This window comes from Bipolaris maydis (assembly GCF_028858645.1).
Source record: "Bipolaris maydis strain C4 unplaced genomic scaffold PSV08scaffold_12, whole genome shotgun sequence".
Lineage (NCBI taxonomy): Eukaryota > Fungi > Ascomycota > Dothideomycetes > Pleosporales > Pleosporaceae > Bipolaris > Bipolaris maydis.
In genome coordinates this window covers 1,091,077-1,114,432 of record NW_027093868.1, presented here as the reverse complement: position 1 = coordinate 1,114,432, position 23,356 = coordinate 1,091,077, and the positions used below count along the sequence as shown (strand labels likewise).

General features: G+C 53.1%; 4 protein-coding genes across 4 annotated transcripts; 3 read left to right on the top strand and 1 right to left on the bottom strand.

The window, feature by feature from the left end:
• Window positions 1-176: 176 nt before the first annotated feature.
• Window positions 177-1,722, top strand: PSV08DRAFT_228772 (WD40-repeat-containing domain protein; the record flags this gene model as incomplete). The annotated part of the gene is made up of 1 exon (XM_014224272.2): window positions 177-1,722. The coding sequence occupies one exon, from the start codon at window positions 177-179 to the stop codon at window positions 1,707-1,709; it is 1,533 nt and encodes a 510-aa protein (XP_014079747.1). The 3' UTR covers window positions 1,710-1,722.
• A 157-nt stretch (window positions 1,723-1,879) lies between these two features.
• Window positions 1,880-6,115, bottom strand: PSV08DRAFT_228769 (amino acid permease-domain-containing protein; the record flags this gene model as incomplete). Its single annotated transcript, XM_014224273.1, has 3 exons — window positions 1,880-4,504; window positions 4,548-4,637; window positions 4,694-6,115. The coding sequence occupies 3 exons, from the start codon at window positions 6,113-6,115 to the stop codon at window positions 1,880-1,882; spliced, it is 4,137 nt and encodes a 1,378-aa protein (XP_014079748.1).
• A 723-nt stretch (window positions 6,116-6,838) lies between these two features.
• On the top strand, window positions 6,839-9,613 carry PSV08DRAFT_404320 (transmembrane amino acid transporter protein-domain-containing protein; the record flags this gene model as incomplete). The annotated part of the gene is made up of 2 exons (XM_014224274.2): window positions 6,839-8,929; window positions 9,001-9,613. 2 exons carry the CDS (start codon window positions 6,839-6,841, stop codon window positions 9,166-9,168), a joined length of 2,259 nt encoding a protein of 752 aa, XP_014079749.1. The 3' UTR covers window positions 9,169-9,613.
• Window positions 9,614-11,729: 2,116 nt separating this feature from the next.
• PSV08DRAFT_379520 (glucosamine-fructose-6-phosphate aminotransferase) lies at window positions 11,730-20,546 on the top strand (the record flags this gene model as incomplete). Its single annotated transcript, XM_066093364.1, has 14 exons — window positions 11,730-11,734; window positions 11,860-11,930; window positions 12,054-12,285; window positions 12,367-14,136; window positions 14,213-14,214; window positions 14,816-14,981; window positions 15,050-15,454; window positions 16,714-17,203; window positions 17,283-17,359; window positions 17,390-17,462; window positions 17,505-17,730; window positions 17,761-18,026; window positions 18,063-20,379; window positions 20,443-20,546. 14 exons carry the CDS (start codon window positions 11,730-11,732, stop codon window positions 20,544-20,546), a joined length of 6,204 nt encoding a protein of 2,067 aa, XP_065948613.1.
• Between the last annotated feature and the right edge of the window lie 2,810 nt (window positions 20,547-23,356).

Genomic DNA, 23,356 nt, shown 5'->3' with positions numbered 1-23,356 from the left:
CAGGGTTGGGGCGATAGGCCCTGCCTAGCTTGGGCCCAATAGGCCTCCGCGGATGGCGCCTTGCCGTTCTGGGCCTAGCCTGGCTTGCTGCATCAAAAAACTTCTGGATCTTGGACACCAGCACGCGGAGAAGCAACAACAACAGCAACGCCAACAAAAGCAACGATCAATCGACCATGGCCAAGAGGAAGAGAGAGAACGGTGAGAGCGCTGCAGCAGCCAAGGCCTTGAAGAGCAGGAAAAATGAGGTTGCATCGAAATTCAAGCAGCTTGCAGTAGAGGATGCTGCCCAAGTGCAGACCACCGTCACTGAGAATGGCAATGCGATTCCAGACACAACAACCATCCAAGTTATTACTGGGTCTTACGAAAGAGTTCTCCATGGCTTTGCAGCATCTATTCCAAGTACCCTCCTTACTGGCCAAGACGACGCCCCAACGTCAGAATCTGATGCTCCAAAAGTCGACTTTACCGACACTTTTCTCTTCAATGCCCATGCATCCGCCATCCGCTGCATGGCACTCTCTCCCCTGTCCGACGAAACCTCCAAAATCACTCTCGCAACAGGCAGCACCGACGAGCGCATAAATCTGTACTCGATTTCAACAGCTCCACCCTCAAAAAACCGACCCAAACTCCCTTCCCTCAACGGCGGCTCCATCACCGAGAACCCCAAAAACAAGGAACTCGGATCCCTCCTCCACCACTCCTCTAACATCACAGCCCTCTACTTCCCCACACGAAGCAAGCTTCTGAGCTCAGCCGAAGACAGTACGATTGCTATTGTAAGAACACGTGACTGGACCGCCCTCTCAACCATCAAAGCACCAATACCCAAGCCCCAAGGCCGACCCAGCGGCGATACCGCAGGCCCTGGCGAAGTTCCCTCCGGCATCAACGATTTCGCCGTGCACCCCAGCATGAAGCTCATGCTCAGCGTTGGCAAAGGCGAAAAATGCATGCGTCTCTGGAACCTTGTCACCGGCAAAAAAGCCGGCGTCCTAAACTTCGACCGCACCATCCTGGGTGCCGTAGGCGAAGGTCGCTTCTCCTCTGGCGAAGCCCGGCGCGTACTCTGGGACCCAGAAGGCGAGGAATTCGCCGTCGGATTCGATCGTGCGCTCGTCGTTTTCACCATCGATTCCAAACCCAAGGCCAAAATCGCGCCCGAGCCCAGATCGAAAATCCATCAGATGCAGTATCTACCTAAAACGATGCAGCAGGAAAGCATTCTCCTCGTTTCAACCGAAGACGGCCGCGTACTCGTCTACGATACCAGTAAAACCATTCCCCAAGAAGACGATGCCAAAACAGGAAAACCAAAGCAAGATATCCCAGAAAGCAAACTACTCGCCCAAATCGGGGGTCCAGCCGCCGGACTAACGGGGCGAGTAAAAGATTTTGAAATCCTACCGCTTTCAGAGTCTACCTGTGTCATCGTCACCGCATGCAGCGATGGCACAGTGCGCCTCTGGGCACTAAACACGTCTGATCTCGACGGCAAGAGCGACCAAGACGGACAAGGGAAAAGGGGATTCTCAGCACCACAGGTTGGAAAGCTACTAGGATCATATTCTACAGGCACACGAATCACGTGTTTAAAAGCATTCCCTATGACGGGAACACCAGATGACGACGACGATGATGATGATGAAGTCGAGCAGTCGGAAAAGAAGGAAGATTCAAGTAGTGACGATGATAGCGAGTAAAAAATCCTTTGTTCAAAAAAAAAATCAAAATTTCCATTTCCATTCCCTTGAATTGCACAAAAAAGGGGTGGTATAATACAAAAATTAATTTTCCGATTTAATAAATCCCATTGCACTTTCTCCACAACTCGTCTAGTCCATCCTCTCCTCCCCTTTCCCGTAGCAGGTTCTCACAAATTCATAGTAACAGTCATACTATTACTATGCACCAACAGCGTGGGCGGCAATCCCTGACACAAGACTTCCAAATCACTAATGTACTTTACGCTCTCGGCCTCGCTTTCACAGGTACCTTGCAGCGGACTCGGCAGCGTTGTGAAAATGACAGCCGTAGCCCCGCTATGACGCTGCATGAGTTCGTTGAGGATGAGGTGCTGTGCGCGACAGGGCAGGTCGTTGAAGGAGAGGGGTAGGGATTGGTGGGTTGGGAAGCCTGAGGCGAGAGAGGGGGTCGTGCTGGTGCCTGTGCCGGTTGAAGGAGGAGGGGGTTGGCAGGTTGATGCGGGGTGGGTGGAGGAAGGGGGTGGGAGGGTGCTTGTTTGGACGTTGGAGGAGGCCGTGTCGAGCGGGTTTTGAGTGGGTGCTAAGTTGGGTTTCGGGGTGTCGACGAACATGATGGAGGGGCCTTGGGGGTCTTCTTCCGTAGAGACGGCGGCGCGGGGGGTAGGGTTTGAGGTGAATTTCGGGAGGGATTGGCGGCGGATGGGGGGAGTTATAATTGGGGGGTTTGGGTGAGAGGAGCCGGAGATTTGGGAGGAAGAGCTGGCTACGCTGTGGGGTTTTGGATGCTTTTCTGCGCGGAGGATGGCAGTGTCAGAGGCGCTGGCATTGGAGTGGGGTTTGAGAGGTGTTACGGATTGCGTAGTTGGTCTGTCTTCACCTTGTGAAGAGGCATCTTTGCGGTTGCCTTTCCACATGGCCTTGCGAAGGTCGAGCTGGCGGGAGAAGAATGAAGTGCTTGGTGCTGTTTTTCTACGTCGCAGTGATGTGGTAGGACCACCTTGATTGTCCTCGTCACTTGATGCGTCTAGGTCGTATTCATCAAAGTTGCTGCCGCTGACCACGGCTTCGCTATCTGACGCCACGCCCTCGTCATCGGCATCATCATCCTCTCGCTCAAGTACCCCATTAATTGATGGTTGCGTATCACTGTCGCTGTCCTCAAGTAGAGCAACAGGCAATCTCTGACTCCGCATTGCAAGTCTACTACTTTCTCCAACTGACGACCTGCGTTTAGCCTTTCGTAGCATTTTTCTCAGTGCAGAGAAGCGCTTCGGATTTGCATCTTGCCTGCCATGTTGAAACGAAGCAATTGGCCAGTTTGTGACGGCTTCAAGAATGTCGACTGTCTGCTCCAATTCCTGGCTGGCAGTCAGACTGTCCGGTTGGCGAAGGCGCTTGATATCCTGCCACCAACGCTCATCTTCCAAAGAGTAGTCGATGTCTCGCCCAGTCTGGTCAAAGTCCCCTTCGTCGCGTCCGTTGATGATGACCTCGTACATTCCCAAATCTCCCGATGACAGCCAAAAGACGTGCACTTCGGCCTCGATGCGTAGATTGCGCAACAAGGTAGAAACACGTCCCCGTTCCTCTTCTACATCCGTCTCATACTCGACGAATACACACACCCTCAGCTTGTATATTCGTTTCCACGACGGCACAGTATGTAATATACAGCCTAGCTGGAGAATGAGTGTGTAAGTGTCAAAGTTGGTTGTCAAGACGTTCTTCCGAAGGGGTTCATCACCAGTGGTAGCAATCTCTGCTGACATCTGGATCGGCCAAAGATCAATGTACTCCTTGGATGGGTCATCAATCTCAATGTCACCTAAGCCGAGCAAATTAAGCGTTTTTTGCTTTGTTGTTGGCTTTGCAGGTGGAACCTCAAGTTCTTGAAATCCTTTGGCTATGGCAACATTTGCTTGGAGCCTTGTGATAAGGTCTTCTATGATGGTGACGTAGCTGCGAATTGCGATTGCATTTTCTGGCTTCATAGCATCTGTAGGAAGTGCACTGTGTGTGTTGCCTGTCACGCGGCGCCTTGCTGCTGCTTGTACAGCTTTCCGAGAAATTGGGTTATTTGTAGCCTTGCTAGAAGGTCGTGAGGGCTGAGGTGATGGAATTCCTACTGATGGTTGTGCTTGCCTCAGCTCTGGAAGATTGTAGAAACCCATGACGACAATATTTGGTCTCATGCCGCCCAAACCTGCGCCAAGTACAATGTTGCGAGCACCCCACTCTATGCTAGGTGAGATGGCGATATTCACAAACGCTTTAATCCTGGAGAAATCAATATACTTTGTCCAAGACTGTTGTTGTCGTCTAGCCTCAGGCACAGCTTCGCCAAAGTCATCGGAGACAATGACATGTCCCAGGACGAAGAGACCTCCTTTTTTTAGAGAGTTGCAAAACTGAATCAATTTGTACTGACGTCTCGGATCGTTGACTAGGAGCAGAATTTGTGGTCTCCAGAACTTAACGTGTTCTTGGCGCAGACGGAGTAGGTACTTGCGAACCTGATGGAAGATAAGATTTTGACTGACGTCTCCCCAGGGCTTGGGCGGCGTTGTGTAATGGATCAAGAGGAAAAGGACCATCAACAGACCTACGCAGCCGGAAGCATAGAAGCCATCAACAAAGAACATAGTTGCTCCGCATGCAACGGTTCCTATCGCGGCTGTCTGCCAGCTGAAGTGGTGAAATGAAGGTCGGAAGTTTGGGGCAGATCCAATTTTGAGCAAGAAACAAGCCAGATTGGTGACAAGGAACGTCATGAGATACTGGAAACGATTAGACTGTGGAAATTTAAGTGTAAGATATGTTCGTCAGCAGACATACTGTCATTGTGATGAAGGAAGCAATCTGGTTGATGTCGGCAAACATAGTGATTTGGGCAATAACATAGGTAATGACTATAGCGTAGATTGGCTATGATGGGTTAGATATCAAGCTTATATGTTCGTTGTCCAAGTGGGAGAACGTACTTCATCAGACTTCTTGGTACCTTGGCCAAACAATGAAAGTCCCGGGATAAGATGATCACGAGAAAGAGCCTGCAGGAGCTTGGAAGAACCGATGACACCCATGAGTACCGAAAACAATGATGTGGCCATCTCGCCAGCAAGAATGACGGCACCGGAAACATTGGTTAGCTGGATAACATTAGTGGTACTGTAGAGGGTCTCGCGAGTTATGGATGCTGCCATGGCAAAAATGACTAGACTGTATAGGACAAAGGTCAACCCTATGCCGTATAGGGTGCCCTTTGGGATGGCTTTACTGGGGTGCTTCAAGTCTCCACTCATGCTCGCACCAGCAAGAATACCTCCTGTGGCAGGGAAGAGAATGCCGAAGAGATCTTGGAAATTCTCGCGGTGGTGGATTACACTTCCTGCCGCGCCACGGGTAAAGTGAGGAAGCAGGTTCTGACGAAAGGTGTCCATACTAAGACCTGTAAACACAACGTGCTCCTTGGGCTCAGAAAACGGGGGCAAGACTATAGCTGAGAGGGGAATGCTGATGGTCGCGACAAGCAGAATGACTAGCAGTCCATTGCTACAACGTGCAAATAGCCCACTGCCAGCTAGACAGATGATGGTAGATGCGACCAAGACAATGGTAGCCCACAAGAACTGCCACCAGTAGCTCTGGGGCATCCACTCTGCCATGTTACCTCCATGGGTCCCAAAGTTCTCGATGAGACAGTCGATCAAGCCGACGGCGTTTAGAGACGTATTGAAGACAGAGCCAAGGTAGTAGACGATGCCGATACTCCCCCCAAACTCTGGTCCCAGACTTCTCGAGATGAGGTAATAGGCTCCTCCACCCCTGACGGTGCCGTTGGTAGCGATTGCAGAAATACTCAGGGTAGTCAGGAGGTTTATAGCATAGGCGGCAATCAACATGGCCATTATGCCAACCAGTCCAGCTTGGCCCAGGAGGAAGCCAAAGCGCAGAAACATCAAAATGGACAGGACATTGAGGGTGACGGGGACGAAGACGCCGGCAAAGGTGCCTAGCTTGTCTGTGCCTCCGACGGGTCTGGGGAAAGCCCCAGGCCGTGGCTTGGAGGCCTCGGTGATGGTGTGCGTCTTGCCATGATTTGCTGGTTCCTGACCAGAGGCAGCTCGAGATGAAGTGAACAAATTAGAGAACCAGCCACCTACACCTCGCTGTTGTTGTTCAGCCTCTTGCGAGCCATCCAAGCCATTGCCATGTTGCTGTCCGCTGCGGGCTAGGAGCGGAGTGCCCTCATTCGGTGGGGATGACGGGGGTGACTGCTGGGCAAAAGAGCGGCGATGCAATCGCTCCGTGTCGTCGCGGGCAGTACGAGCAGCAAAGTTTGAGCGTGCCCTGGGCAATGGGCGTCTAGTCAAGTCGTTGCTGGCATTGTCTGCATCGGTCATGGTCTGGGCATGTGTAAAACCTGGTTCCGGGCACGTGTGGATGGTTACGTCGACGGGGGTCAGAGCGCAGGCGCGGGATCCGCCGATGGTGCTCTTGTAGGTATGTATCGTCCCAAGTCTGTTGAGACGACCAGACGCGAAGACTGCCGGGCGGAAAGGAGCAGAAAGCAGAAGGGCGATATGCAGCAGCAGCGGTGACTAGGCCGGAAGAGCGCTGATGGCGCAACTATGTATGTTCACAGAAAACAAAGCCAGCCAGCGAGCGTAGGATGCAAGCATGAAGTCATGGCCATGGGAGGAATGCGTCGCCTCAGTTAGCGCCTTAGCCTCATTCACCTTTGGGGCGCATGCAGGGAGGCCGTGATATGGTCATCCCGCGCCCCACGCCTCGGCCAAATGACCTCAGCCTCCCGCTCGGCACAGACAATCAATCGCTGTCGGGCCTGTCCGTTCCTCTGAGTCCTCGTTGTGCTGGCTTGCCTCTTGTCTTGCTGTCTTGCACTCCGCGTCGTCCACTCGACTCGACACTTTTCGCGTTTTGTCTACGACTCACGCGCAGACACGCATCCGCCGCCCGTCTGCATCGCCAAGGTACATCTGCAGGTCCCCTGTATCGCGGCCTTGCATACTTGCACAAGTACAGGCAGATAAGCGAAGCTTCCTACTTTTGTTATCGCAACCGGTTCTGCCTCGATACCCTCTCGATATACGACGCGACCCAAAATGGCGGCCGACCGTTCCTCGTCCTCGAATCCGCCGGCAGCGTCGTCCTCTTCTGCACGAGCATCTCGCCAGAGCTCTCCAGCCGAGGCCCAGTCCATTCGCGCAAGCTCGACGGCAAGGCTGGGTTCATCGATTCCTTCTCTGCCCAACGGCTCGCCAGCTATACGCCAAATACCCACCCCCTCGCAGACTGGAAATTCGCCCTCAACACAAACACCTCTACCTGGACGCGCAGACCCGCATTCGTCGCTTCCTGGGCCATCCGAGTCGAACCTCTCGTCGGCACTGAGAGAGTCGTTGGGCAACTCTCCTCCACGATTCGGCACGCCTCCGATACGACCCCTCTCTCCCGCCCAGGAAGCCGCCCCTCGCGGCCCTCCCAGTCAATATGGCTCGTTCGACGGCCGTGGCCGCTCCCCCGTTCCCTACGAAGACCCTGAAATTGTCCGTCGCCATCTTGTCGGACACTATGCCTCGCCTAGCCGCTCCAATCGCGGCCGGATAGGCGATGATGATGCACAGTCGACAGGCATGCGACCTGAGGATGACGAAGAGCAGTTTTCCAGTCTGCAGCTTCAGGGCGGTGATATTACGCGACAGATCTACAGGTGGAGCGAGCAGCAGCAGGCCGAGGAGCAGGGCAAGATGCAGCGCAGCAAGAGCTTCCACGGACCTCGCCGCAGGCCTGAGGACGAGGCGCTCGACATTGACTCCATCCGACAGCCAGGTGGCTTCCGACGCAACTACATTCGCAGAGCCGCGGGTAGCCCTTCGCCCGCACCCGGCCCGGCTGGATACGGTACTGTCCAGCAGTCTCGCCAGCAGCCCCCGGTCTTTACTAGCAACTTTCTCGAGTTCCTTACTCTGTATGGCCACTTTGCTGGTGAGTCTTTGGAAGAGGACGACGAGGTACTGGGACCTGATGAGTACTTTTCGTCCGACGCGCTGGACTCTGGTGCGCAGAGCGAGGACGAAGACCGAGAATATGGCGAGTCGAGTGCCCTTCTTACACCGGGGAAGCGCAGGAGACGCAAGCCCAAGAAGACGGGTACTGGCTCTCCTACCGGTGCGGCTCTACTACTGCTCAAATCGTTTGTCGGAACGGGTGTGCTCTTCCTGCCACGAGCCTTCCTCAACGGTGGCATGGTCTTCTCCAACCTCGTGCTTCTCGCAGTAGCCGGTCTCTCATACACTTGCTTCGTCTTGCTCGTCTCGACCCGTCTCGCCGTCGAACACTCTTTCGGAGACATGGGCTTCCACCTCTATGGCAACTGGATGCGCAACATGATCAACTCCTCCCTCGTCGTCTCACAAATCGGCTTCTCATCTGCATACATTGTCTTCGTATCCGAGAACCTGCAAGCCTTTGTCCTCGCCGTGTCAAATTGCAAAACCTTCATCGACATCAAATACATGATCATGATGCAAATGGCCATTTTCTTGCCCTTGTCCCTGTACCGCAACATCAACCACATCCAGAAACTAGCCCTGGTTGCCGATCTCTTCATCCTCATGGGTCTCGTGTACCTCTATTACTACGACATCTTTACTATTGTGGATCAAGGCGGCATCTCCGACATTGCAAACTTCAACGCCAAGGACTGGACTTTGTTCATCGGCACCGCAATCTTCACCTTTGAAGGCATCGGTCTCATCATCCCCATCCAAACCGGAATGAAGGATCCCAAGAAATTCCCCAAGGTCCTCGGTGGCGTCATGATCATCATCACCATTGTGTTCCTCAGCGCCGGTGCCCTTTCTTACGCTGCATTCGGCTCCAAGACGAAGACTGTCGTCCTGCTGAATATGCCTCAAGACAACAAATTCGTCAATGGCGTGCAGTTTATTTACTCGTTGGCTATCTTACTTTCGACCCCGCTGCAAATCTATCCGGCGATCGAAATCACCAGCCAACAACTGTTCAGTCGCACCGGCAAATACAACCCCTACGTCAAGTGGAAGAAGAACTTTTTCCGCTTCTTCATGGTCCTCGTTTGCGCAACGCTGGCGTGGGCTGGTGCGGGCGATCTGGATAAGTTTGTCAGTCTTGTCGGTAGTTTCGCGTGTATCCCGCTCGTATTTATTTATCCTGTAAGTTTCTTCCCTCTAAACGTACCCTGGATATTGTTGTTGGATTTTGCAGAGCTAACGAAATAATACAGCCTATGCTCCATTACCGCGCTGTTGCCCGTACAACGGCTGCCCGCGCTTTGGACATCTTGCTCTGCATCGTTGGCGCCATCAGCATGGTGTACACAACTACCCTTACCGTCGAGAGCTGGATCCAGGGCGGAGCTCCCAAGGCGCCGGGGTACTGTGATAGCAAGTAGTTGACGCTCCCGTCGAATTCTTTTACAGTTGCTGTTTTCTATTTACATCGACCACGTTTTCTTTGCCTTTGACCCCTCCGCTTTTTTTTTTTCTGAGAACGAGTTTAGTTTTGCATCACGCGTCATGGCATTTTCAGCGATACGGGGAACATGGCGATCTGTAGATTGTTTACGCAAGGGGGAAGGGGAGTTTGTTGCGTTTGAATAGGGATATTTTATATGTAACGATAAATTGGCATGTGTGCGTTTGTATGGATAGAGTGACAGAGTATGCGGATTGGGCTCTTCCTTGGCTGTTGGTAATGTGATGCGAATATGCAGTCTCATTGGCTTGTTCTTCTTGCATTTGGTATGTTTTGTTGAAAGGCATTGTTCGGGACTAGAAAGCAAGTCTCACGGTCCTTCCCGTAGAATGAGAAAATACGAAGTACTTGCATACTCACAAGCGGTCACGTGCCAACCTCGTATAGCACCATTCTTTTTATTCCTCCTCCGATAAATATCCGCCCGAGTACCCGACTTGGAGCTGCAAGGATACACAAGACGCCTAGCCTCACTTCCATCACTTACTCGTGGAATAGTAGTAGTAAGAAAAACCCGCTCGGAGGAAGGGGGGGGGGGGGAATACGAGCACTAGCGTTTCCCATCAGTGGGGCTGACGGTTTAAAGTAGCACAGAGCAAACGGGGATGATGGATAAGATCGAGATGTGGATTACAATAGGGCCCAAACTTTATCGAAAAAAAGCGGCTTGCAAGGCTGAAACAGAGATGTGTGCCAAGAGAATGGAGTGAGATGGAGGAAGCATGTGAGAGCGGTGCGGCTGAAAAGGATGATGATGGGATTATTTGCGCCACCTTTCTGACGGGAGATGTTGTGAGATACAGAGAGAGGCGAAAGTGGGCTGGCGGGGCGGCTTGGTCAAAGGCGGTCAGTCAAGAGAGAGAGAAAAAAAACAAAGAAAGGGAGTAGAAAGAAAAGAGGAAATGTGGCCTCTTTGAACCCGGCCTTTTTTAGCTGATCAAATCGTATCTACAAAGAGCAAGGGCAGAGAATCTGATTGAGTGGAGGGGACAGACAGACAGAGAAAGAGAGAGGCGCCCGCTGGTTTGGTTGGGACCATGTGGAAAAAGAGCCGGTCTGGCATGCCCCCTCCCCTCCATCCCCCACCCCACCCGGCACGCCTTCCTCGTCTAGCTCATCCCATACACTCGTGCAGCGGGCTCGCCAGCAGCGCTAGGCGGGAACAGGGAAACTTGAGATTGTTGGCAACATGGCACTCGCTCTTCTCACCGTGTTTGCTGCCAATTGCTCAACGGGGGAAATGGGTTGGCAAGCTGGGGGCACGTTGAGGGTTGGAGCTGATGATTCGACCCTGTGGCGGGGTAAAACAATAAACGCCCAGTGGCGTTTTTTTTACTTTGCAATCTGCATCCAGAGTAGGTGTACATTGCTGTTTTTTTTGCTTTTGGATTTGCTCTACGGCTTTTGGTTCGCGCGCGGCTTTCCGGACAGACATGCAGGCTGCTGTAGACGTTGGATGGGTGTTGGTTTTGTCTTCACCGTCTGATGGACGTACATAACTTAGTATCCAAAAGGTAGTGGGTGGGTGGAGAGCTGGAGCGCGGGTAGAGCTCCGCCGTTAGTGGGACATGAGCTTGAGGGCAGTTCCCACCTTGTTTATTTTGCTTGCGTTGTACTTTTTTCTGTTTGTTTTTTCTTCTGTGTACACATATACTGTACATACATAGACATACATATGTACGTAGGTATGCACGCGGTCCCAGCACACAGAGTCGAAGCAAACAAAGGATCGAACGTGATTGACAAGCCGATTGATGCGTCGTGCTTAGCTCCATGTCGGGAGCTGCAACCCGGTACTGCTGACGTAGCATGTAGGAGTCGTGTATAGGGGGGTTGTATTGGCGAGCAATTGCCTTACCACCGAATTAGAAATGCTTCCCGTAAGCAGTCCCTAGTTGGGGGTTGGCAGGCGTCAGGTCAGGGACACGATGTATTGAGTGGCATTGAGCAGAGAATTTGCCAGCATATCGATGGGCAAAATGGTCGAGTGTTGAGTTAGTGTTTCTATTTTGGAGGTGCTGCGCCTCGCGGTCCCTGAGCAGCGATGGGTAGTATGGCAGGCGATCGATCCAGGAACGGCAACAGGGCGACTGTGCACCCATTGGCCGCTGCAACAGTCGCGGAACCCGATGGGACAGGGCCCATGACGGGCGTGCATCGTCAGTCCGCTGCGCAAGGCTCGTCGAGTATACGAGCTTCAGGCGTGGTAGAGCGGCGCTACAGGTGGGTGCGATACGCTGCATTGGCGAGACTAGCAAGGTGGAGTGGACAAGGGCGCCGCTGGGGCATGCTGCTCAGTGCTTGGCTTGAGACGTATAAGTCAAACACACCACCGCTCTTTTCTCTCCTCACATATCCTGTCCATACCATCTCCTTTCCCCCTTCCCGTTATCTTGTCCCTGCTGCCAATTCACCCCCACCGACAACCCTACAATCGCTTCCCATTTGTAATCGACTCTCCTCTTTCGTTTCTTCGCCATGTGGTAAGTTCCCACTGCCCCCACCCTGCAGCTGTAGACCACCACAGCACACGCACACGCACAGAAAGAGAGAGGCCATGCCCCTGGAAACATTGCAACATTGCCGCTGACCACTCTCCTCGCAACAGCGGAATCTTCGGTTACATCAACTACCTGGTGGAGAAGGACAGGAAGTATATTCTCGACACACTGATCAATGGTAAGCGGGACGCCCAATTCGCTGTCCTCACTAGCTCTCTTCCTACGGGTCTGGTTCTGTTGAGGACGGCGGGGTTTCACAATGACGACGGCTGACCTTTGCTTTTTTTTTCTCCCTGTCCAGGTCTGCAACGCCTAGAATACCGCGGCTACGACTCCGCTGGTCTCGCTGTCGACGGTGATAAGAAGAACGAGGTCTACGCCGTCAAGGAGGTTGGCAAGGTCGCCTCTCTCAAGAAGCTCGTCGAGGAGCAGAACTTCGACCTCGGAAAGGTCTTTGACTCGCACGCTGGTATCGCCCACACACGATGGGCGACCCACGGTCCCCCCTCGCGTGTCAACTGCCATCCCCACAGGTATGTTTGTCTTGTCTGGCTGCTCAATGCACCCTTCAGGCCCGCCACTGCACTCTGCTCGTGCTGACGCCCCACCTCCAGGTCTGACCCCAACTGGGAGTTCTCCGTCGTCCACAACGGTATCATCACAAACTACAAGGAACTCAAGACCCTGCTCGAGAGCAAGGGCTTCAAGTTCGAGACGGAGACGGATACTGAGGCTATTGCTAAGCTCACAAAGTACATCTACAACGAGCACCCAGACCTGAGCTTCCCATCGCTCGTCAAGGCTGTCATCAAGGAGCTCCAGGGTGCTTTTGGTCTCCTTGTCAAGTCTGTCCACTACCCCCATGAGGTTGTGGCTGCCCGCAAGGGTTCTCCCCTTGTCATTGGTGTACGAACACAGAAGAAGATGAAGGTCGACTTTGTCGATGTCGAGTACAACGATGAGGGTGCTGCTCTCCCCGCTGAGAGCGCCGCCCACAACGTTGCGTTGAAGAAGTCGAACAACTTGCTCGCTCCCCCAGACAAGTCGCTCCTCCACCGATCGCAATCCCGCGCTTTCCTCTCGGACGACGGTGCCCCAATGCCCACCGAGTTCTTCCTCTCCTCCGATCCATCTTCCATTGTCGAGCACACCAAGAAGGTTCTGTACCTCGAGGATGACGACATTGCACACATCCACGAGGGCTCGCTGAACATCCACCGCCTGCACAAGGATGACGGATCCTCCAACGTCCGTACCATTCAGACTCTGGAGATCCAGCTCCAGGAGATCATGAAGGGCCGCTTCGACCACTTCATGCAAAAGGAGATTTTCGAGCAGCCCGAGTCCGTCGTCAACGCCATGCGTGGACGTCTCGACCCTGTCAACAAGACCGTCACACTCGGTGGTCTCCGTCAGTACATCTCCACCATCAGGCGATGCAGGAGGATCATTTTCATTGCCTGCGGTACTTCTTACCACTCTTGCATGGCTGTTCGTGGTGTCTTTGAGGAGCTTACCGAGATCCCCATTGCCGTTGAGTTGGCCTCTGACTTCCTCGACCGCCAAGCACCCGTCTTCCGTGACGACACTTGCGTCTTTGTCTCGCAATCCGGTGAGACTGCCGACTCTCTCGGTGCTCTCCGCTACTGCCTGGAGCGTGGTGCCCTGACTGTTGGTATTGTCAACACTGTCGGTTCCTCCATCTCCCTCCTCACCCACTGTGGTGTCCACATCAACGCCGGTCCCGAAATCGGTGTTGCCTCCACCAAGGCCTACACCTCGCAGTTCGTCTGCATGGTCATGTTTGCCCTGTCGCTCAGTGAGGACCGTGCCTCGAAGCAGAAGAGGCGCGAGGAGATTGTCGAGGGTCTCGGCAAGATCTCTGACCAGTTCAAGGAAGTGCTCAAGCTCGACCAGCCCATCAAGAAGCTCTGCGAGAGGTTCAAGAACCAGAAGTCTCTGCTCCTTCTCGGACGTGGCTCCCAGCACGCCACTGCGCTTGAGGGTGCCCTGAAGATCAAGGAAATCTCGTACCTCCACTGCGAGGCTGTCATGTCTGGAGAGCTCAAGCACGGCGTCTTGGCTCTGGTCGACGAGAACCTACCCATTGTCATGATTCTGACCCGGGACGACATCTTTGCCAAGTCGCTCAACGCATACCAGCAAGTCATTGCCCGTAGCGGCCGTCCAATCATCATCTGCAACGAGAACGACCCCGAGTTCCCTGCTGACAAGACTGACAAGATCGAGGTGCCCAAGAACGTTGATGTTCTCCAGGGTCTCATCAACGTCATTCCTCTGCAGCTCATGTCATACTGGATGGCGGTTGCCGAGGGTGTCAACGTTGACATGCCCCGTAACCTTGCCAAGTCTGTGACTGTCGAGTAAGCAAGCGTTTGGGTAGTTTACATGGCGTTCTCTGGGCTAGAGAAGCTGTGTATCATTTGGGATTTGGACTAGATGTGGGATTTATGAACGGAAGCTCTGGACGTAGCTTATGTGTATGGCATTGAATTTTACGATATCTAGGATGCAGAGCGATGCGTTTTGCGCAGCTTGTGGTACTAGAAGAAATGAACACAAAATCTCTTCATTAACTACTCCTTTTCTCTTTTGCTCATGTGTAGTAAATATGGTACGGATTGCGTCTATGGCAGGGTGATGTGGGTGCTCGCATGGGTCGGTGAGGGTCTAGTCACGGCACGGCGTTTCACACCCCTGGTCCGATGACAACATTGTCAGAATTGGGGATCCCTGCCTTTCGGTTGCGGGGCAGCCTCATGGTAGTGCGCCGGTTCCTGCATCCTTGAACCCGCTCCCAAGGCCAAGCTTACAATACCCCGACGATTCCAGAGCTGCCTGCGCATACTTCTTCAGCCTCCTGACTTCTGCTACATACACTTGAATATATACGGAATTTTACCATGACATCCCTCAAAGGTCCCGGTGCACCAAAGACATACGATGGTCCGTACCCTTTGGCATGTCAACGCCAACCCCGCCCCCACCACCACTACACTCTTCACCCGCTTTGGGAGCTCCATGCTGACACGATATGAACAGGCTCTGGACTGCGCATTGGCATCGTCCACGCACGATGGAATACCAAGATCATTGACGCGCTACTCGAGGGCACAAGGAAGAAGCTGAGGGAAGCGGGTGTCAAGGACGAGAATATCGTTGTGCAGGATGTGCCTGGGAGCTACGAGCTGCCGTATGCCGTTAAGCAGTATGTGGATCATGGAGAGAGAAAAAAGGAAGGAAAAGGAAAGGTCAAGCTAAAAGTCACTTCAACAGATTATACTCGGCATCTCAGATCCAATCCTCCAACACAGGCATCGTAGGCGCAGCAGCCGACCTCCTTGGCTCCACATCTGACCTGACCGCGCTCACCGGACAGTCAGCTGCCAAAGTATCCAACCAGCCCTTTGACGCTATAATCGCCATTGGCGTGCTTATCAAAGGAGAGACTATGCACTTTGAGTACATTGCCGACGCTGTCAGCCACGGACTCATGAGGCTGCAGCTGGACAACAACGTGCCCGTCATCTTTGGGCTGCTGACGCTATTGAGCGACGAGCAAGGACTCATGAGAGCGGGAATTGGCGGAAGCGACGGCAAGTCTGGACATAACCATGGTGAAGACTGGGGGAGCGCAGCGGTCGAGCTGGGTGTTAAGCGGAAGGGGTGGGTTGAGGGCAAGTTTATCGAATAGAGTATTGTGGGTGGAAAAGATGCGCATAGTTTGTAAGAGCTGGACACACGCAGAGAAAGCCTGCTGGTACATGCTCCCAAAAAATGAAGAGCCATTTGTGACACAAGCATGGACATATCCCAATTGCTGACAGATAAGGTCAAACTCCATTGTAGCAGCTGTGCATATTATGTTCTGACATATTGCGAACTTTGAATTTGTCCTTGGGCAATGTTCATGTAGTCTCTGGTATGCTAGTTCCGGTGTTGGCGTTTTTTTCTACGCCTGGTCCTCCTGGTCCTCGCAAGAACCAAGGCATGTTAGTACATGTACAGTCACGAGCCAGTCTTTATAAACCACGCGCATATGGCGTAAGGCCTCTATAGTCTCATCCCAGAACAGGCCCAGATAGCATCCTCAGCTGGTGTCTTCCTTCCAGCCTTTCGACTGCTTCTTCCGTGTCACGCAGTGTTGATGTCTCCGAGCCAGGGTGTGCGTACATGTGGCAGTGCTAGTGTGGCAACCGGCGCAAGGCGATCGCGATGACGCTGTCAGAGTTGGCAACGGGCGGGACGTGCTTTGGCACAGTTTGCTGCGCAGATGCGAAATTCAGTCTCTGGGTGACATTTGCAGGCGGGTTCTGGTGCTGGAGTTTATGCGACCGTGATGGCTGTGCCGTAAAGGTGCGTTGTAAGAGGGCAGTCGAGATGATGAAGGATGGTTGGCAACAAGAGCACTCTCCTTTTCTCCTATGGGCCGCTAGCTTGGCAGCCAGGATCCGCAACCTCACCTTGCAACCTCATATTCCTCAAAGACCACCTTCACTCAATACAAGCCCCATCTGTGTGAGCGGAGCGCTGTGGACTGGATCGCCCATCTCGTCCGCTTGTCTTTTTCATTTCTTTTCCTCTTTCCCGCCCCCGTCCGGCCCTCCTGACACGTCCTCAGTACGCGGGTGCGCGTTGTTCCATACAACCCTGTTGCAGGCTTGCAGCTGCACCGAGTACACCCAACTCGCAGCGCCTCAACCCACTTCTCGTCCATCACTCGCCGTCATATCAGCATGGAGAGAGCATATACGTGCTGATACACAAAGTCGATTGGGATTGAGGTGCGCTCTTGCGGCGTGGCCACAAACTGCCTCTCGATACAAGGTCTATGCTAGTAATACTACGCGGCGAAAAAGACGACAGGTGACTGCGGCAGCTAGTTTTGTGCCGCCAGTTCACTTATTTCCTTACTCCCGCCTTTGAGTACCGTGGCGAAGACCGTGGGGAACACGCGCGGCCCTGGGGACAAGAAATACAGATTTGCCCAGAAACAATGCGCAGCGCCCAAGCTATCTGCTAGACGACGTTGACTCGAATCCCTCCACCCCTACGCTTACCTCGTCCATATCCTGCGCCCCCTGGACCATGTCGCGCTCTGGTCACAACAATTCACTGCACGCCCTCACACCCTTGACCAGCTCAGATTCTTCTCCGCCTGGCAAGTTGCCCAGCCCGCGGTCTTCCAAGCTCTCACATGAGACGATGCACGCGACCTCATCCTCCCTACGCGCCGCCCCATCGAGCGCATCCAACAATGTCGCCGACACCATCACACCCATAAACACTCCGCCCGAGTCACGCAGATCCGTCTTCCCGGCCGACGGCGTGCTGGGCCAGCGCTCCACCTACGACGCACAGCTTGACCCAAAACTCGATAGGCGGGCGAGGGCGAAGGGAACGGCGAAATACAGCACAATACTGGACAAGGTACGTGAAGGCTACATATACATACACACATAGATGTGGTCGCCCTGTGACGCTAAGGCTAACTTGACTTGTGTTACAGGGCGACGCATCTCCTCCTCCCGACCCACGCCTGGCCATTGCCGGCTATACCACTGGGAACTATGTCATTAAGACTTCGTTCACAGGTGCCCCGAAGTCGAAACTCAGGATAGCGCCCTATGTAGCCAAGCCCTACTCTTTCGACCAGCGCATATCATGCGGTCCGGGACCTGCGACCCAAGTGGTTGTCACAGGATTTGATCCTCTGACTCCAGATGTCCAGCTCCGCAGTTTCTTCTCCGCCTATGGTGAGGTAGAGACTGTGCACAACCAAGTACATCCCGACAATGGCAGCCCACTTGGAATATGTCTGGTTAAATTTCGCGACACTCCGCCCGGTCGTGGCACTCCCGGCATGAAAGCCAGTGCCTCGGCAAAAAGAGCTGAGCGAGAAGGCACGAACCAGCGCCTTGCCCAGCACACGATCAAGGTGCAATCGGATCGCGAGGGTCGAAGATGTTCAAAACTGGTGGATGTAGCAGTGCAACAAAGCCGCAAAGAAGAAGAGAAGCTCCGAGCCAAGCATGCTACGAAAACAGCCAGCCTCATGGCACCCACCGGTCCCGCAAACTTTGACTTGCCAGCCAATGTTCCAAAGGGACCCTCGGGGAAGGGCGCTCGTCCACCGATGCCGATGATGCGGGAACCGTTGACACGAAAGGCAGCACTTTCGTACCTCATCGAACGAGAGCCGATCAAACCTACGCTGAAACGAAAGCCTTATATATTCATCGCACACGCATACGTACCTGTTCTAAGCACCACGATTGAACATCTCAAGAAGCGCTTAAAAAACTTTCGGTGGTCTGCGGTACGATGCGACCAAACAGGTTACTATGTGACATTTGAGGAATCGAAGCGCGGCGAGGACGAGACTGTTCGATGTTACAAGGAGTGCCACATGCAGGCTTTGTTTACGTATGTCATGAACATGGAGTGCAACCAATATGGCGATCCCAACTACGAGCGAAGCCCTAGTCCCGAGCGTGTAATTGCCGATAAGAAGCGGAAGGCCATGGAGAAGCGAATAGAAGAGGAAGAGGCGGAGGACCTGGAATGGGAAAAGAAGCAGAGGGCAGACTCGCTGGACCCTGTACGGGCTGCGTTGGATGTTCTGAAGCAGGAGTTGCAGGAAAAGCTTCTTGGAGACATCAAGACTAAACTTGCCGCACCTACAATACTTGAGCTACTAGATCCTGAGTTGCACGTCGAGAAGCGCCGAAAGTACAACATTCCAGGTCCGCCCAAGAAGGACGAGGATGTTCGACCCCCAGCGCTGCTCGCTCCAGGCTTCGATGCTTTCGGTGCAGGTACTCCGAGAGGTCGCAATGGAGGCCTTGGTGGCCGTGGTGGGCGTAGAGGATTTGGTGCTTATGACCCCAGTACGAGACGTGGAAAGAAACCTCCGAAGGTTGTCAATGCGTTCGCCGATGAGCGAAGAAAGGCATCCGCGCCCAAGCCTCGCGTGGCTCGTGGTTTGCATCGCCAGATGCTTGAAATGTTTGAGCCAGAAGAATCGGATGACGAAAACCGCAGCCAGCTGACACGCGGCACTGAGGAGCAAGAGAGCCGACCTATCAGCCGAGCTCCTTCTACGGATATCGAAGATGAAGTGGAAGAGTCGTCAAGAGCTCACCGTGCCAAGCGACGTCGTATTGAGACTGGCTGGGGCGAAGACAGCGATGAGGAGATGGACGATTCGCACGCAAGAAGTTTGCTTGCTCATTGTATTCACAAAGACCCTGAAAACATGGCAGAGAAAGAGCTGGAACAGGTTCTCGCAATTCTCCCTCGCTCATCACCTATCTGGAAGAAGGCTGACAAAGCCCTCAAGGGTTTCAGGAGGCTGCGGAAGATTGAACAAGAGGCAGACGTAATCTTTGGTGTCGAAGGAAGCCCGATGGACAAGACGGAGCCTGAAGTGATTATCACTCAAGATGAAGAGGCAAAGAAGTCCATCGAGACAACCGAACTTCCCGAAACACTAACATCGCTCAAGAAGAAGGCTGCCAAGCCAAAGAGAAAGACCAAGAAGCAACTTCAAGAGGAAGCAAAGGCTGCAAAGGTGGAAGTCACGGAGATCGAAGTACCTGCGGAAGAGGAGGCGCCTGAAGTCAAGGAGGTTGCGGAGATTGCTGAAGAGGTGGTAGTTGAGGAAACTACTCCAGAGCAAGATGAGCGGGCCTCTTCTGTCTGCTGGAGCGTATCTCATGACATACCTCGCAAGACGGTTGATGACGACTTCAGTGTTGTCATGGACATTGATGGTTGGCAGCATTTGCTCAAGGATGAAGAAGATCTGCGTCTTCTTAAGCAAGCAGTTGAGTCCATCGCTCCCGCCAGTATCGGAGATGCTCAATCGTGGGCCTGGAAGCAAAAGTCCATCAAGCATCTCAACCGCAATGGCCAGGAGGGCGTTTCCCGCACCGAGACCAAGATCGAAGGATACTATGTTCCCAACGTGACTGGCTCAGCTCGTACAGAAGGCATCAAGAAGATTCGCGAATCTGAGAAATCGAAATACCTACCTCATCGTATCCGCGTACAAAAGGAGCGCGAAGAACGCCAACGCCGTGCCAAGCAAGAAGAGCGAAGCGTCGTGTCGGTCGAAGGTTTCAAATTCCAGACGAGTGCCAACAAGGCGTCGACTGCAAACTCGCGTGCCAACCGTGCCAACAACCGCCGTATGGTCAACGACATCAATATATCCAAGAACCTTTCTGGCGCTGAGGGCGATGCTCTCCGCTTCAATCAGCTCAAGAAGCGCAAGAAGTTGGTCAAGTTTGACCGTTCAGCCATTCACAACTGGGGTCTGTACGCCCAAGAACCGATTGCCGTTAACGACATGATTATCGAGTACGTTGGTGAAAAGGTCCGACAGCGTGTGGCAGATCTTCGAGAAGCCAAGTACGACATGCAAGGCGTGGGATCAAGCTACCTGTTCCGAATCGATGAAGATACAGTCATTGATGCGACAAAGATGGGTGGTATTGCTCGTTTTATCAATCACTCTTGCACGCCCAACTGCACAGCCAAGATTATCCGCGTTGACAACACCAAGCGTATTGTCATTTATGCGTTGAGGGATATTCAGTCTGGTAAGTTTTATCTCCTCCGTACTCTGGTTTTCTCAAGACAATTATACTAACCCAACTCTCTAGACGAGGAACTCACCTACGACTACAAATTCGAGCGTGAAATTGACGCCACGGATCGTATTCCTTGTCTCTGCGGCTCAATCGGTTGCAAGGGCTTCCTTAATTAAAGACTTTCAAACGGTACATACTCCCCTCCTCTCTTGTCTTCTATCAACACTACCTCCTCCCCCTTCTGCCATTGCACACACCTTCGTCACCCTTTTTTCAACGCTCGTCAATTAAGTGCTTCAACGCTGCTCCTTCCCCCATCACGCCCGATCTGCTCTGTACTCTACTTTGCATACCTGTTTATATATTACTCCCTTTTTTGTCATCTCTTTTCAACCCACATTAGAATTTTCAGCACAGACCATGCGATGGTACTGTATTCCATGGCGGCGGCGATGGTTGCGCTTGCCATTTGCCTTGTTTTTGTCCTTTTTTTTTTCTCGTTTTCTCTTTTGATTCATTGGCGCCTCCCCTCTTCGATTTTTGAGGGGGTTCAGGCCACTAAGAGGAATTTGCTTTTTTTGCAAAGGGAAAAATTTCATGTCCATTTCGGGGTTAATGAGGGGTGGTGATGAGGATGTGGGCGGAGGGGGGGAATGGTGGTGTAAGAAGATAAGCAAGGAGGGAGAAGGAAAAGGGAGATGTCTAAAAGCTAATACGAATCAAACATTACACTGCTTCTACCGTTTTGTTCTACTGCCCATTTTGCTGATGATGTTATTTTCTCTGTCAGAGATGAGGTCTGTCCCCTTTTCAACACAGACACTTTAATCTATCCGCGTTCCGGTGATAAAGTATGGATGTCAACAAACTACACTGTTCATGCATTCGTCTATTTGTCTCTCATGCCGCTCGCCATATACCTGTTGAATCCACACCCCCTATTATGCCCATTCCCCACCCAAAAACTCCCCTACCTACGCTATGCAATTCCATTTCCATCTGATACCTTGGCATTCCCTTTTTAACCCTGCCTGATGCAACCTAATGTTATTCCCTACTCACTCCCCCCCCTTTCGTATCCCATTGTCCTCACCCAGCCCTAGATGCGAAATCCCCCGGCCCCATATACCAATCAATCGGCAAACCGAGGGTCAACGCCGTACTATCAGGATACCTGAGCGCACTCCCAGTCCTAAAATTGTCAAAAAAAAACAACCCACAAAATCAGCCCCAGCTCACACAGGAGAAGAACAAGCAGAAAACACAACGCAGAGCAACGCACCTGGTACTCTTCATCTTGCCCTCTCGCTGGCGCTGCAAGACGTCGAGGATGACGCTGGCCTCCTGGCTGCCAAAGTGCGTGGCCATATTTTCGAGCTGAGCGAGGCCCCAGTCGCGTGTATGCCGGGGCGCGTGCGGCGCCCAAGCGACGACGTAGATGGCGAAGATCATGACGTAGACGTCGAGCGTGTGGGGGACCGTGTGCGTGTGCGGTTTGTGCGGGTTTTCGCCTCCCGGAAGCTTGTGGCGTGCCGCATACGAGCAGTGTGTCATGTGGGGCAGGGAGGCGCAGATTTCGCTCGTCATCTGGTCGATGGTGATTTGGGCTCTTTCGGCGGTTAGGAGGGCGGGATTCGAAGAGGAGGAGGAAGGGAGAGAGGGGAGAGAGGCGAGGATTTCTTCGCAGAGGAGAATCCGGGTTAGGCGGAGGACGTTCCACATTTGGGCTATGGTGCGAGAGGGGTAGATGGTGTAGGTTGGCGGGAGGCCGGCTGGGAGGGCGCCTTTGGGGTCGGCGTTTGGGAAGGGGTGAGAGGTGTAGGTCCAGAAGGGGGAGGCGGATTCGGCGATGGCGGCGAGTTCGGTGTCTAAATGTATGTTTCTGGATATTTTGTCGGTGGAGGTTATAGTGCCGTGTATCACTAAAGCGGCTAGGTCGGTGGCTTCGAGGATGAGGCCTGTGAGCTTCCATTTGGGGTCGGAAATGTCGAGGAACTGGGTAGCGTGGTGGCGTATCTGGCGGATGATCGTGTCTGTTGCTCTGCCTGTGCTCAGTGCGGTGAGTGTGCCGTTTAAAGACAGGCCTGTCACTGCTGCTATCTCCTGTTCCGTGAAGGATTCCACGCCCCTAAGCTTGACAAGCGCAAATGCGCCTGCAACGTGCGTGTGCTTGTCGTCTCCGATGGGTGAGGCGGATTTGGAGAGTTTCTCGAAGAGGTCGAGGAGGAGTGCGCCTTCGAACGTGGACTTTGCCTGTGCTGCGCCCGGTGTCTGGAGCCATGTATTGATGCTGCGGAGTGCCTCGCAGTACTTTCTGCGTCCGAGATTCCGCGCCGTCTGTGATGAAACCTGATGGGATAGGAATGCCAGGCTGACTGCCTCGATGCCGAGTGTGATATGGGCAGGGGAATTGGGCGAGTCGAGATAGTCGTTCAGAAAACCCCATGTCCGGCCAAAATCCGAGACGTAGTACCTAAAGAACATGTCGCGACTGATGACCTGTAGGTCTTGAGGTAGGTGCTGGACTTTGATTTTGGGTATGCCATCAGTGCCCAGGTTCTGCCGTGTAATATCTTCGTTGTTAGCCTTTGCTAGGAATCTGTTCCTAACTAGCTCAGATTCATCAGTGAACCGCAACTCGGAGGTATCTCGATATCCGCTGCATGCTATTCCCACGCGTACACACGAGCTGCAATGGGGGCGCTGTAGGTCACACTAGGGTCAAGTTAAGCTCTGAACAGTAATAATTCTATGCGGAGCGTACACGTAATCTTCTCTTCCTGCACCTTTCGCAGGCCTTAGAGGGAATTCCGCGGAACACCATCGTACTGGTAGTCCTAGTGCTGTGACTAATGAATCACGGGTTGGATAAAGCACTCTCCTGGTAAGGTGCCGAGCTAAGGATGTAACAATGAAATCTGCCGAAGTAATCAAAGGATCGAGTAATACTCGTAGTGCGCCCTAAAAAAAACTGGCTGCAACTCAA